Source organism: Lepus europaeus, chromosome 12, assembly GCF_033115175.1.
Source record: "Lepus europaeus isolate LE1 chromosome 12, mLepTim1.pri, whole genome shotgun sequence".
NCBI classification, from domain to species: Eukaryota; Metazoa; Chordata; class Mammalia; order Lagomorpha; family Leporidae; genus Lepus; species Lepus europaeus.
Genome location: NC_084838.1, coordinates 100,700,506 through 100,715,796, shown reverse-complemented (window position 1 = coordinate 100,715,796; position 15,291 = coordinate 100,700,506). Strand labels below are relative to the sequence as shown.

Genomic DNA, 15,291 nt, shown 5'->3' with positions numbered 1-15,291 from the left:
ATTCTCAAAGCATAATCATCCTAAAAATAAAAACAGGGATTATCTATGTTGTGACAAACTTTCACATGGGTACAGGTATTTTCCATCATGAGTGACTGAAATTAAAAATTAAATATAGCACCTAGTTGATAGGCAAGATTGTACTGTTTTCAACAAGAGATGGGGATCTTATAGTTCTTTTTTCTTTTTCTTCTTTTTCCAGTTTCAGATAGTCATATCTTGATACAAAAGAGTTAGGTCTCAGGGCTGGTGCTGTGGCATAGAAGGTAAAGCCAATACCTATGATATCAGTACCCCATGTGGGTGACAGTTTGAATCCCAGCTGCTCCCAGGAAAATGGCCTGGGAAAGCAGCAGAAGATGGCCCAAGTGTGTGGGCTCCTATCACCCACATGGAAGACCTGGATGACGATCCTGGCTCCTGGCTTCAGCCTGGCCCAACCCTGGCTATAGTAGCCATTTAGGGGTTAAACCAGCAGAAGGAAGATCTGTCTCTATAACTCTGACTTTCAAATAAATAAATATTTTTTTGAAAAAGTTTCCAAAAGAGAAAGAGTTAGAAATTTGAATAACTTAGTGATTAAAATATTTTATTTTCAACTTTTGTAAGTTCTAATATCATACATGCTTAATGTGCTACGTTGTTATATCAAGGCTGAATTAAAATAAAGTAGTTTCATCATATTTCTGTTGCTTTATCTTCTATCAGCCTGCACCGTTCTGCCCTTGGGTTTGGAAACCTTTCCTATCCAAGCTCCCAACTGATTAATAAAATGTCTCATATTTCAATACTGTAAAGTCTTACATCTCTAACCAGGGAGGAGTTTCCTGCTGGTAGGCAGAGGATAATACTTCTTTTCATACTTAACAGAGCCAGAAATGCAGAGTGTTCAAGATACCTTTCCAGTTATCTGGTGCACCCATCTCTCCTTTGTGGATCCGTCTGTGCTCCTCCTCTGCTCACTTCCACAGTTCCTTGGTCCTTGAAACCTCATTCCACACCTAGAACAAGGAAGGAGAGAAGAAAGCATGAGCTCAGTCCACAGGCTGTTAGCACCTAGACAGGTATAGCAGAGGGAATGAAGAACTAAACCCAACCTGGCCACTGAACTCAGGAAAACTCACCATGGCAAACTAGACACACACTGGACAATCAAACAAGGAGTAAGAAACCTAAGAATGACCAACTCAGTGGGAATGAAGGGCCAGCTGAAGCTCTGCAGGGAGAGGGAGAACACTCAGGCAAGGAATTACTTGTGAAAAGGTGGGCAAGGGGCTGGTGCTGTGGTGTAGCGGGTAAAGCTGCTGCCTGCAGTGCCGGCATCCCATATGGGCACCAGTTCGAGCCCCAGCTGCTCCACTTCCAATCTAGCTCTCTGCAATGGCCTGGGAAAGCAGTAGAAGATAGCCCAAGTCCTTGGGCCCCTTCACCCACATGGGAGACCTGGAAGAAGCTCCTGGCTCCTGGCTTCAGATCAGCACAACTCCGGCTGTTGCTGCCATTTGGGGAGTGAACCAGCGGATGGAAGACCTCTCTCTGCCTCTCCTCTCTCTGTAACTTTGACTTTCAAATAAATAAATAAATCTTTTTTTTTAATTCCTATTAAAAAAAAATTATTGATCAAGTGCCACAGGATGAAGTTTTGTCTAGAAAAAATTACTGATCAAATGTCAAATGATGAGATGTTTTGTCTAAGAGAACAGCTGAAGCACTGCAGGGAGAGGGAGAACACTCGCAAAGAATTACATATGAAAAAGGTGGGCGAGGGGCTGGTGCTGTGGTGTAGCTGGTAAAGTTGCCGCCTGCAGTGCCGGCATCCCACATGGGTGCCTGTTCTAATCTCCTGCTGCTCCACTTCTGATCCAGCTCTCTGCTATTGCCTGGGAAAGCAGTAGAAGACAGCCCAATCCTTGGGCCCCTGCACCCGCATGGGAGACCCGGAAGAAGTTCCTGGTTCCTGGCTTCGGATTGGCCCAACTCCAGCCGTTGCAGCCATTTGGGGTGTGAACCAGTGGATGGAAGACTCTCTCTCTCTCTCTAACAATGGCCTTTCAAATAAAATAAATAAATCTGCCTTTTAAAAAGAAAAAGAAAAAAAGGGTGGGTGAGCAATTTGCTATAATTACAACGTAAGCTTCTGGTTGGAGAAGAATGGAAAGAAGAGCTGGAGATGGGCTTAAACTAACTCCCAAAAGCAAATGACCAAAGCAGTGACAAGCCCTTTGAGAACTCTGAACAAGGGAGGGGGAGGGTCAAACTGTTTTAGTAAGATCACTCCGGCTGCAGTGAGAAGGAAACACTGGAAATGACAGCAGAGAGGTAAGCCTTGCATCAGAGTTTCTCAGCCCTTGAGAAGTCTTTTGGACAACTAGGGATGTAAAGTTTATATTTTATAAAATAAAACCAAGTAAGAAGATCCATGCATTTCCCTTTTCTATAGTTCTTGGTTCAAAAGCCAACTGAGGGGTGGGCATTTGGCACAGGCATTAAGATGGTGTTTGGGATACCTGCATCCCAAATCAGAGTACCTGGGTTTGATTCCTGGCTCTGTTTCTGATCCTAGCTTCCTGCTAATGCAGGTAGCCTGGGAGACAGCAGAGGATGCCTCAAGTAAATGGGTCCCTGCCACCCACATGGGAGACCCAGACTGAGTTCCTAGCCCCTGCCTTGGGCCTGGCCCAGCCCTGAGTTATGGGCATTTAGGGAGTGAACCAGCAGCTGGAAGATCTCTTGCACTCTACTCTACCTTTTGAATGTGTGTGTGTGTGTGTGTGTTTAGAAGATGGCCCAAGTCCTTGGGCCCCTGAACCCACATGGGGGACCCAGACAAAGCTCCTGGCTCCTGGCTTTGAATTGGCCCAGCTCTGGCGGTTGCGGCCATACACACACACACATATACTATACATATATATTTAAAGATCTATTTGAAAGACGAAGTTACAGACAGATCGATCTTCCATCTGCTGGTTCACTCCTCAAATGGCCACAACAAGCCAGGAACCAGGAACTCCATCTGGGTCTCATGCATTGGTGGCAATGGGTCCAAATACTCAGGCCATCTTCTGCTACTTTCCCAGGCACATCAGCAGGGAGTTGTACAGAAATGCAGCAGCTGGGACTCAAACTGGAGCTCACATGGGATACTGGTATTGCAGCCAGCTGTTTAATCTGCTGTGGCACAACACCAGCCCTTTGGATATTTTTTTAAAATAATTTTTAAATTTTTTTTAAAAATAATTTTTAGGGGCTAGTGATGATTGATCGAGTCCCCACTGTTCCACTTTCAATCCAGCTCCCTGCAATGCACCTGGGAAAGCAGCAGAGGATGGGTGAAGTCCTTGGACTTCTGACCCACATGAGAAACCTTGAAAAAGCTCCTGGCTCCTGGCTTTGGACTGGTCCAGCCCCAGTTGTTCTGGCCAATTGGGGAGTTAACCAGTAGATGGAGGAACTCTCTTTCTTCTGTCTCTCTCTCTCTGTAACTCTACCTTCCAAATAAATAGTCTTTAAAAAAATAATAATTTTTTAAATGTTTTAAATAAAACCCAAGTACTGTCTCATGATGGTACTTTAAAAAGTCAGTGGGAAAAAAAAGGAATTAAAAGTTTATTTTGAGGGGCCGGTGTTGTGGCGTAGTGGGATGAGCTGCCGCCTGCAGGCCAGTGTCCCATTTGGACGCCAGTTCAAGTCTCAGTTACAACACTTTCGATCCGGCTCCCTGATAATGTGCCTGGGAAAGCAGTGGAGGACAGCCCAGGTGCCTGGGTACCTGCACCCATGTGGGAAACCTGGAAGAAGCTCCTGGCTCCTGGCACAGCCCTGGCTGTTGCGGCCATTTGGGGAGTGAACCAGTGGGTGGAAGATTCTCTGAAACTCTACCTTTCAAATAAATAAAATAAATCCTTTCTTAAAAAAATCAGAATATACAAAAAAGTTTATCTTGGTGCGAAAAAGTTTGAAATTCATGCAATGTTTTTCATAATACAAATTTTCCAGGAACTTTGTGAAATGCCCTCATGTTTCTCTAATAGAGAATTACAGTATGTAATATACCTTGAAAAATAAACGCTAACCACCTGTGAGAATCCTTTTGTTAGCCCCTTGCCTTCACAAGGAAATTAAGAGACAGGGGTTACTGACCTCATGAAACCTCGGAGGAAACGATGAGCATGAAAAGTTGGTGCTACCAAAGGGTATGAGGTATCTCCCTTTCAAATTCTTCCCTAACATGGCCGGCGCTGTGGCTTAACAGGCTAATCCTCTGCCTTGTGGCGCCGGCACACCGGGTTCTAGTCCCGGTTAGGGTGCCGGATTCTGTCCCATTTGCCCCCCTTCCAGGCCAGCTCTCTGCTGTGGCCCAGGAAGGCAGTGGGAGGATGACCCATAGTCCTTGGGCCCTGCATCCGCATGGGAGACCAGGAGAAGCTCCTGGCTTCGGATCAGCGAGATGAGCTGGCCGCAGTGGCCATTGGAGGGTGAACCAACGGCAAAAAGGAAGATCTGTCTCTCTCTCTATCCACTCTGCCTGTCAAAAAAAAAAATATATATATATATATTCTTCCCTAACTTGCCCCTAGCCCACTGCTGAGAAAAAACAGCCAGGGATCCCATTCCAGCTTTGTGTGCGACCCCGTGGCAGACCTCAGGCAAAACACCGTGCTATTCCTTATCAATAAAAATGGGAATGAAAATCTAGTACTTTACTGTATGCATTTAAAGAAATTACTCATGTGAGGGCTGTTTATTCATCTTTTTGCAAGAGCGTATAATAAAATATTTTTAAGTTCTTTGGGGAAATCCATTTACACGGCAAATATTTACTGAGGGGACGCCAAGCGTCCAAGCACACAGCGCCCCGTGTAAAACACACACTGTGCTAGACAGAGGGACGCAAAACAAAATTCCTCCCGACAGGGCAAAACAAAACACCTGCCTAATACAGGCACTTAGGACAGCCACGCTGAGCGCCTGGGACACAGGCTGGAGTGCGGACCGGGCGGCAAGTCCCTCAGCAGGTGTCTTGGGAGCTCGGCCAAGGCCGTGGAGGAGCGCGGGCTGTGACGACCCCCGAGGACCACCTCAGACCGCACCCCGGCGCCACCGCCGGAGAGCGGCGAAAGCCAAGGTGGGGGGGGGGGGGCAGGACAGTGCGTGAGAGGGGAAGGTACAGGATCCCTCGGCCACCCTCAGGCGGGGAGTCCGTCTGGTCCGAGGAACTCTCTGGAACTCCCGAGGCAGCGCGCTCACCGCCTGCGGGCCACGAGCGCCTCCGCGCGTCACCGACGCCGCTACCTCACGGGCGGACGGGGCAACTGCGGACGCCCTGGACCCGCCCAGGGCAGACCGCGTCCCCTCGTCCACCTGCGCCGCACACAGCAGATCCCGGGCGTCCAGGAAGGAGAAAACGCGCCGCAGTACGTCCGTTCCCAGCCACCGCTCCATTTCCGTTTCGCCGCCGCGCCCTAGCCGGCACGCGCCTCGGCTCCGCCCCGCTCGGCTAAGCCACGCCCACCCCGCCGTGCGCCTGCTTCCGCCCCCTGGCCTGAGCCGCAGCCTCGCAGCTTAAACCGCTACCCCAGCCTTATTCTGCCGCCCCACCCCGCTCCCCACCCCCTATGCCGACACTGACCCTCCCTCTAACCCAACCCCTGTTCATCTCTGCACTTGCACCTGCCCTCACCTAGATCTTGCTTGAAGCCTTTCCCCTGGACCTCACCCACCCCAGTGAATGCGTCCTGACCCTGTTCTTCAGCCTTGCCCGGTCTTTTTTTTTTTTTTTTTTTTTGAAAGATTTATTTATTTGAAAGTCAGACTTACATAGAGGAGAGGGAGAAGAAGAGAGAGAGGACAGAGAGAGAGAGGACAGAGAGAGAATCTTCCATCCGCTGCTTCACTCCCCAATTGGCCACCAATCTGAAGCCAGGAGCCAGGAGCTTCCTCCGGGTCCCCCACATGGGTGCAGGGGCCCAAGGACTTGGGCCATCCTCTACTACTTTCCCAGACCACAGCAGAGAGCTGGATCAGAAGTGGAGCAGCCAGGTCTCAAACCAGCACCCACATGGGATGCTGGCGCTTCAGGCCAGGGTTTCAACCCGCTGTGCCACAGCAGCGGTCCCAGCCTTGCCCTGTCTTGCCCTGACCTTACCACATGTGCCCTCTTAGCCTTCTTGTTCCTACCAGTAAGTCAGCCTTCAGCGCGCTCTGCCGTTCCCCTGGCCCTGGCTTCCACTGTGGCCTTGAACACATCCTGGCCCTGGCCCTGGTTCTAACCCTCAATGACCCATCTCCCTACAATCAGCCTTTATGCTCAGCTTTGGTTCTGCTCATGCCTTGCCCATAATCCTGACCCATACCAATACCTGGCCCAGGTCTTTTCCCTCGACCACAGAACTGGCCCTGGCTCCTATATTGGCCCTCACTGTCTTGCTGTCACTCTCACCTGAACTTGAGCCTAGCCCTCTGTTCCTCACTTCAGCCCCATCCTCACCTGACCTTCACGGTGACTCTCAGGGTCCTTCTTACCCAAGCCTGGCTCTTGTCCTCCCTGGGGTCTGTTAACCTCGGCACTGACCCTGGGTCTCACCCTGGTCTTTTCCTATTCTTGGCACTGACTCTGGACATGACTCTGCCTTGAGCAGGCTGGTATCTCTACCCACCACAGCTTACAGTCTGCAGAAGACATAGCCGGGGAGATGAAGAGGCCAGACTGTGAAGACATTGGACTCTCCTGAAAGCAACAGCTTCCCGCTGAATGCTGAGGCCAGTGGCTGCCCTAGTGTCAGTCGTCTCCAGTGCTCACAGAGGAGTCGACAGATGTGAAGCATAAAACAAACACTTTAAGAATAAAGACTCGCTGAGATTAAATTTCTCTGGTCTGCTTTTATCCCTGAACTAATCCACACCTTCTTAGTCATTACATAACCTTGTACTAAGTTTTGACACCTGGTTAGTAAATCCTTCCCACATCTCCTCCTCTGCTTCCTCCTCTTAGCTCTTTGCATTTCCATTTTTTAAAAAAGATTTTATTCATTTATTTTGAGAGGTAGAGTTACAGGGAGAGGGAGAGACAGAGAGAAAGGTCTTCCATCCATTGGTGCACTCCTCAAATGGCTGCAACGGCCAGAGCTGTGCCCATTGGAGGCCAGGAGCCAGGAACTTCTTCCGGGTCTCCCATGCAGGTGCAGGGGCCCAAGGACTTGGGCCATCTTCTGCTGCTTTCCCAGGCTGTAACAGAGCTGGATTGGAAGAGACACAGCCAGGGCATGAACCAGCATCCATATGTGATGGCAGCACTGCAGGTGGAGGCTTAGCCTACTACACTACAGTGCCAGTCCCTCCATTTATTTTTTTAGAATCATCTTATCAAATAATTATGAGGCCGGCACCGTGGCTTAACAGGCTAATCCTCTGCCTTGCGGCGCCAGCACACCAGGTTCTAGTCCCGGTCAGGGCGTCGGATTCTATCCCGGTTGCCCCTCTTCCAGGCCAGCTCTCTGCTATGACCCGGGAAGGCAGTGGAGGATGGCCCAAGTGCTTGGGCCCTGCACCTGCATGGGAGACCAGGAGAAGCACCTGGCTCCTAGCTTCGGATCAGCGTGATGCGCTGGCCACAGCAGCCATTGGAGGGTGAACCAACGGCAAAAAGGAAGACCTTTCTCTCTGTCTCTCTCTCTCACTATCCACTCTGCCTGTCCAAAAAAAAAATAAATAAATAATTATGAAATAAGAAAAAAACAGAGGTAGCACATATTGTATTAGGATTTGCTGAGTAAGTAAATTCCAGGAATGCCAGTTGCTTCATTTGCATAGCTGCATTTGGCTCAGCCTCACCCCAAGGGAGATGCAGGTGGCTGTGGCTGCATCCCCCACTTGCCCATCATGGGCTTGAACTTCTGTCCACCTCACGTGCAAATAAACACTCAGACAAGTGCCGCCCACAGGAAGCCCTCAGGGAAGAAGTAACTATGGTCAGTTACTTCCCAGTGACCCCCCAGAAAACAAGGGCCATTAAACGATGCCATTTCCCTTGATAGGAGCAGACACAGACAGAGCCAGAGCCACTTAAGGCCTTCATAATAAATCCCAAACACTGAACTAGGGTGTTTAATGTCCTGAGAACAAAGCCAAACCCAACCTTCGTCCCACTTGAGTTTTCAGGATGAGGACATCTCTTTTCTTTCCCTGGATGATTCTTGATCAGGAGGCAGTGCCCTGGGGACCTGCACCCAGGCAGGTGTCACCACTCTGTGTGGTGGTCCTGGACAGCAGGTGCAGCTCGCTGTTTGTGTTGCTGAAGTCGGCAGCACACAGATGTGAGGGCCACAGAGCAGGGGCCACGGGTCTCCTCAGCTGAGCTGGACATCCTCATCGCCTTGGCTGGGAGCATGGCCTGTGCCTCTTTGAGACCAAACCTTACAAGGCTAAGAAGCAGCACATGAAGAGAGTGGCCCAGTGTGGCTTCGAGAGTCCTTGGAAGGCTGTCTGGCAGGAAGCTGAGGACAAACAGCCTGCGTGATCCTTGGAGGCAGGTGAGTAGGACCTGGGCCAGCATCTTACCCTTCTGGAATGAAGGGCCGGATCAGCTCTGGGTTCAGCAGTGACTCCTCAAGAGGCTGGTCCACGTGGAATTCGTGGACATGAGGAGGCCCTGGGTGGGCCTTTGGGGCAGGTCCTCCTGGGCGCTGGGGAATGGGCAGCTCAGATGGGTGGGCAGGCAGGGGAGCTGTGAAGAAGTATTGATGCAGGAGGGCCTGGGGGAAGCAAGAAGGGACAGCAGAAGAAAACCATTATTGCCTTGTCTACAGCCTCAAGCCAAGGGCAAGGGGCTGACCCACGCATTCAGGTGATGCAGCAAACCTTTCTGAGTTAACTACTACGTCTAAACACCATTCTAGAGCCTGGGCACAGCAATGAGCAAGACAGACAAAAACCCGGCCTCATGGATAGATGGGGGGGGGGGGGGGGGGGTTAATAAATAAGATCAAGTAACATGCATGGTACACCAGAAAAGGATCAGTGCTATGGGAACAGAGAACAAGGGCTGGGGAGGCTGCAGGCTGTTGAGCAGTGAGGGCCTCCCATGAGGCGAGTGAGCAAAGGCCTGCGAGGTGAGCCAGGGCAGGGGAGAGGGGGCACAGGAGGGCCTGATCAGAGTGCTGCAGGCTAGGAACAGATGTCCACGGACCCCAGGGAAACATCCTAGTGTGTTCTAGGATATGGAAGCAATCCTGGGGCTGGAGAGGAATCAGCACAGGGAACAAGAGTGGGCAAGGTCTAGAGGTGACTGCGCCTGAGGCTGCAACACCTGTGGGTCACGAGGGGGACCCTGGCTTTCCCTGTGAGTGAGGTGGAACCACAGCAGGGCCTGGCAGAGGACGGGGTGTGACTTGCTCTGCTCAGTCAAGGTCACTCCTCTGCCAGGTGGAAGAGAGTACAGGGGACAAGGACGGATGCAGATTCTGGGAGGCAACTGAGCAGAGAGGCGAACAAAGCCCACAGGCGCTGCCACAAGTGGGGACCCCCAGGGTATGCACAAGCACGGGCTGCTGGTGCCAGCAGCGGAGGCAATGAGAGGCCAGCAGGCCCGCAGGGACCTGTCTGCCTGACAGCCAGGCCCTGACACCCTCTGGGAAGGGCTCCTCGGTGCTCACCACCCTTCCCTGCCTTCTAGTCACAACCAGCTTTTCGGGGTCCTTACCCTCTAGGCCGCTGCTCACCATTTCCCGCTTCAGCAAACCCCTTTTCAAGCTTAAACCTCACCTGTCAGGCAGGTTGCCTTGGCCCGCCCTGCACCTGGGGCTACCACCACACTCCTGCCTGCCTGGAGCCCCAGATGCAGGGCTGCTGTTACGATGCCTGGCACACGCTAGAGCTGAGTGAATGCTGCTGAGGAGAGTCCTCAGTGACTCGGCTATGCCTGCCGCGTGGCTCAAGGCTCAGGGCAGCCTGAGACCCCCACACCAGACGTGCACTTCCCTGTGGACAGGCATGCACCCTCCAACAGGTCACTCTCTCTCCTGCTGCGGGTGTCCAGCGGGCTCTGCTCATGAGAGGCACACTGGCCTGAGGCCCCTGTCCTGGGTATACCCATGTACAATAGGTTCTAAAGGGTGCTGACTTGGGGAACCATGGCTACCAAGTGCAGAAAGGTCATTAGGGAGCTGATGGAGCAGCCCAGGGCCTCCAGCCTACCTGGGAGGCCGGGATGCGCTGGCGAGGCGGGTACAGCAGGAACTGACCCAGCAGGTCCAAGGCCTGAGGAGACGCATCCGGCAGCACCTCCTCCAGGGGCACAGGTGCCTGCTCCTTGAAGGAGATCTTGTTGTAGTCGGGCAGCTCCGTGATCTCCTGAGACCCAAAGAGAGGGAGCGCCTGAGAGCCCGCGCCGCCCTCACTGCTCAGCAGTACCAGGTCTCAGTGCCTCGCTGTCTGCTCTCTCATCCACCCGGCCCCACCATCATCCACTCACACTCCCTGACCCTCCCGGGCATCTGCCCCAGGCCCAGCTTGCTGAGATGCTGTGTATGCCAGGTGGGCAGGACAGGAGGGGGGAACCCTGGCACTGGGCCTGGACAGTGGTCCTTGTTGGTCAAGGGAGGCTGGGGTCATGAGAGAGAAGGTGCAGGGCAGGGAGCAGTTACTTGCTGTTGTGGACTGGAGCAAATCTGCCCCATACCCTCCCCACCAGGGGCCCCTACAAACCGGCCAGACTTGAGGGCTGGGGGTGCCCAAGATGCGAAGCACGCAGCAAAGCTGTTCAATGTCGTTCTCACCCGGGAAGAGAGGGGACCCATTCAACAGCTCCCCCATGATGCAGCCTACAGCCCTGCGGGTACAGAACACCGAGCAGATCTTATGCCACGGGACAGACCTCCCACACCAGCTCCAGCACCTCACACCAGGGCTTCATGTCCACAGGTGCAGACTCTCAACCAAGGACCTCAACCCTAGAACACAAAGCAAACCCCAACAGCCCTGAGACCTCTCAGAGCCTCATGCTCTGGGACACACACACACACACACACACTCCTCTTTCCACAGCAAATCTACAAAACAGCTCTGAATCTCAGATGCTGGGGTACCACAGCCATCTGCTCCCCAAAAAGGCTCAGGGACTTCACACCCCGGGACACGGGTGTTGGACTAGATGGGCAAGGCCATATGCTTGGGTCTTAGTCCTACACACGCCAGCCAGATAAGAGGCTGCCCTCCGGGACAACCACTTTTCCTCCCTCCCAACCCCAGGCTGCTCCAAAACCCTACTGAGGACAGATCCTAACCCTGCCAGGCAATCTGGAGCTCACAACGGAGAGGACACCTGAGCCTGGCAGGAGGCTACGACCACGGTGCCCCTTGCCTGGCATGGGAGTCTCACCACAGGTCAACACCCTGGTCATACTGGCGGGCACCATACAGGAGCTCGGGTGCTCGGTACCACCTGGGAGGAAGAGAGCTGGAGGTCAGAGCCAGGCCACCAGTCACCCAAGCCCCACCTGAACCCACAAGCAATGTCGGGCAAGGAAACCAGAGCATCTCTTCCCCCAAGGGAGGGCAGGGGATCTGCTGCCCCTACCTGGTGGCCACCTGGTGTGTGTAGAGGCGGCTGCCATCTGGAGAAAAGACCCGGGCCAGGCCAAAGTCCGCAATCTTGAGCTGGCCTGAGGCACTGATGAGCAGGTTAGCAGGTTTTAGGTCCTGGGGGTATAAAAGGAGGCATCAGTTTCTTCATACCTGGGGATGATGGCCTAGGTCAGCTCAGACCCCTGATGCTCACCTGAAGGCCCTGGACCCTCTGTCCCCTTCTGACCACAGCTTTATAAGGACTAGCCCACCCCAGCCCGTGCTGGGACTGACCCGATGCACGATGTTGTTGGCATGGCAGAAGGCGACGCCCTTGAGCAGCATCTGCAGATAGCTCTTGACTTGTGCGGGGGCCAGCGGTCTCTGGGCATGGCGCACCACCTCGGCCAGATCTGACAGCATGAACTCAAAGGCCAGCACGAAGCCTGCGCCATGCGGAAACACGGCCTTCAGCTGCACCACCTGTGGGCAGGCATCCCGTAAACCTCCTCTGCGGGCAGAGATGGCAACACGTGACCTGAACTCAGAACCAGGATGCTTAGCGCTCATGCTGCTCTGCCCTCCTGAGCCAACACAGGACCCCACCCCATGCTCCTGGGACACTCAGGAAAAAGGTCTGTAGAAGGTCACTTGGTGGGCAGCATCCCCACCCACCCACCTGGACATACACACGGCACAAGCAGAGTTCTTCCTGTTTCCTTGGCAGCCATTAAATGCGAGCACCAAGGTTAGGGCACCAGGATTCACACCTGCCCAGTGCTGGGACAGCTAAAGACACATCACACACCCTGAGGCCAGCAGTGAGTCAGAAGACCATGACTAACAAAGTGCCAAGTGTGCTAAGTGTGATAAATGGTTGATAAATAAACAAAGGGGATACGTTCAGGGCTGATACACACAAGACAGACAAATGAAGATAATTCAAAAAAGTCTGGAAAATAGAATTTTAAAAACTTTTTAGTACAAAAAATGTTTGAAATCTATAGTTTTTTCACAACATGTACCTTTTTAAGAACTCTTTGAAGACTTCTTGTATAAGAAGGTGATGTAATTCTTCAACTGGAGAAAAGGATTCCTTATTTACATGGGGCAGGGGCAGGGAAGGGCTCCTCAGGGAGTCAGTTACGCAGAGAACTGGGAAAAAGCAGTGGGCAGTGGGACACCAGGTGCAAGACCTCAGTGGGCGCAGGAGGGGGGAGGGACATGGACACTGGAGGTGGTCTGGGGGAAGAAATGGGTCTGCTCTGCTCTGTGCCTAAGAAGCTCTAAGAAATGACTGGACAGGGACGGTGGCTGGAGATGGGCACAAAGCAACTGTGCCCCAAATGTGAAGAGAAGCCCCTGGGGTTCTCTAAGAGGGGAGAGGACGATTCAATTTCCATTCTGGACAGAACCCTCTGAACTCTCGCCTGGGGAGCAATCTACAGGTTGGTGCAATCTTTCTGGTGAGTGGTGAGTGGTGAGGGTGATCCAGGCCAGGAACCAATCCAGAGTATGTTTTAAAGAACCTTCAGGAATGCTGACCACTGGGCACAGGGACCACATCACCACCCTCCCTATGGAGCTCTCTCTCCCAAAATCAGCTGTCTGGAAGTTCTTTTGTTTTTCCTGAAAAATTAGAATGGCCGTATTGCTGCTTTTCTGGTAGTACATATTCATTTCACAGATCAAAACACATGCACACAGACAGTACACAAAATTATAAGGGAAAGAAAAACTCTAGTACCTGCAGTCCATCTTGGAGTACACTCTACCAGACTTTACAGTAGGTAGGCACACACATATACACACAGGTAAGTGTTTTCATACAAAACAGGATGACACAGAAAGCTTTAGAACATCCTTTTATCGCCCAATGTATCATGGACATCTCCAGAAGACAATGAACACAAGTCACGGGACCACAGAGACTCTGTCACTTGGCAGGAGACGAGTTCTATACTCCAACATGGACTAAGAGAGGACCACAGAGAGTAACGACGCTGGGGGTGTGAGAGGTCCCTCTCACTGCCATAACTCTTCCTGGCAACTTGTCACAGCACAAACCACATCAGACGGATCCCATCACCCCAACACCACAGTTAAGTTCCTAGGAGCTGGGCTGGGCCAGCTCCTCTCTGAGCCATCAGAACAAACCCAGGAAAGAGGCCCCAAGGGCTGAATGTCTGGACTCCACTGAGCAGCTGAGGGCCTATGAGCAGGTGACCTAAACCTCCTCCCACTACCTGAGAAACACATTCTGAAACACACCATGCACAGGGGCAGAGGGCTCAGGACCACAGTGGTGTCAAGCACTCGGCACAGCCTGCAGGACACACGAGGAGCTCAGCGAGTGCTTTCTATCCCCATCGGAAATCACTCAATGCTTCGAGAAGGAGAATAAGTGAATGAGATCATAAAGAACTAGGTGCTAAACCAGAGAGTAAATGCGTGAGGCATTGGATGAGCGAGGGTGAACAAGCAGACACAAACGGCCTAACTAAGGGATACGGAGGAGGCAGACGAATGGGCGGAGTGAGGAGCGCAGGGAGGGGTGGGTGAGTGAGTGAAGGCAGGAGAGTGGGAAGGAGCGAGACAGGGCGATGCCCGCCGCCGCCCCGCTCCGCCAGGCCGGGCCTCCACTTACATACTGATTGTCCTCGATTTCCTGCAGAGCCTTGATCTCCCGCAGCGCCTGGTTGGGGATGCCATCCTCCAGCCGACGCAGCGCCACCTTCTTGAGGGCCACGATCTCGCCAGTCTGCACAGGAAAAAGCGCGGACACTGCCAGCCCGACCCCGGGACGGAGGCAGGCAGGGCGAGAGACAGGTGTGAGAGGGGGAGGCTTCGTTAACGGGGTAAACGGGAGCCACGCCGGGGCTCAAGCCGCGGCCGGAGGAGCCGGTGGCGCAGGCGCCGCGCCCACAACCTGTCCGAACACAGGCCGTGCCCCCCGAGGCGATCCGAGCAGGGGGGCACCCGTTCTCACCTCCACGTGCTTGGCCTTGAAGACGATGCCATGGGCACCCTCGCCGATGCGGCCCAGGATGCAGTACTGGTCCATGGGGCGCCCAGGCTCCCAGCCCTGCCAGCCGCTCCGAGCCCGACGCGGTCGCCTAGCAACACCGCGGCGGGCCTCCGAGCGTGCCACCGGGGACCGAGGCGGCCCCAGGCAGGGACGCTCTCCGTTCTCGGCCCGACTGTCTTTCCTTTCTCTCCGCTGTCCCGCAGCAGGGCGATTAACCCCGCATTAGGTCACCCAAGCACAGAGAGCGTCCCGGCGTCAGGCCGCGGAGCAATGGCTGCCGGCCCGGCGTCACGTGACGGGGCAGGGGGCGGGGCGGGAACGTGGGGGCGGGGCCACACGCCCGGGGCGGGGCCGCGGGGAGGGCGGGGCCGCCAGGCGAAGAGGCGGGGTGGGTGTCTCACCCCGCACGCCGGAGGCTCGCCGCCTGTAGCACGCGTGTTGCGGGTCTCCGCAACAGGCATGTCTTTCTGCCGGTGGTGACGGCAGGCGGGCTCGGGCTGCGGCGTGGGGAGGTGAGCGCTCCCTGTCTGGCCATGGTCCATCAGCGCCGTGAACCCATACCTTTATACCTTTCAGAGGGCGGACTCTGACCCTGAAAGGACCGAAAACACAAGACGCCTCTATGAAAAGACCTTATTACACACAGTAAGACAAATGCAAAATGCATCTACAGTTTCCTACCTCGCCAATGGAATATGATGTGG

At 53.5% G+C, this 15,291-nt stretch overlaps 1 protein-coding gene across 5 annotated transcripts; it reads right to left on the bottom strand.

Moving 5' to 3' along the window:
- Nucleotides 1–7,759: 7,759 nt before the first annotated feature.
- CDK20 (cyclin dependent kinase 20) lies at nucleotides 7,760–14,874 on the bottom strand. 5 transcript variants are annotated; one of them, XM_062208606.1, is made up of 8 exons: nucleotides 14,549–14,874; nucleotides 14,207–14,320; nucleotides 11,854–12,070; nucleotides 11,573–11,694; nucleotides 11,375–11,437; nucleotides 10,702–10,825; nucleotides 10,192–10,347; nucleotides 7,761–8,750 (listed from the first exon to the last, which is right to left on the bottom strand). In XM_062208606.1, the coding sequence occupies exons 1-8, from the start codon at nucleotides 14,578–14,580 to the stop codon at nucleotides 8,553–8,555; spliced, it is 1,026 nt and encodes a 341-aa protein (XP_062064590.1). In that variant the 5' UTR covers nucleotides 14,581–14,874; the 3' UTR covers nucleotides 7,761–8,552. The 5 variants fall into 5 exon arrangements, with proteins under 5 accessions (XP_062064594.1, XP_062064590.1, XP_062064595.1 ...); XM_062208611.1 differs by having other exon boundaries at nucleotides 11,854–12,042; nucleotides 14,549–14,807; XM_062208607.1 differs by having other exon boundaries at nucleotides 7,762–8,750; nucleotides 10,192–10,305; nucleotides 11,854–12,042.
- Between the last annotated feature and the right edge of the window lie 417 nt (nucleotides 14,875–15,291).

Coding starts and splice junctions, on each gene's coding strand:
- CDK20 (XM_062208611.1), bottom strand. CDS start 14,623: ATGGACCAGTACTGCATCCTGGGCCGCATCGGCGAGGGTGCCCATGGC. Junction 12,043..14,206: donor AAATCGAGGACAATCAGTAT/GTAAGTGGAGGC, acceptor GCCTGCCCACAG/GTGGTGCAGCTGAAGGCCGT. Junction 10,348..10,701: donor CCAGCCCTCAAGTCTGGCCG/GTTTGTAGGGGC, acceptor TTTGGGTCTCAG/GAGATCACGGAGCTGCCCGA.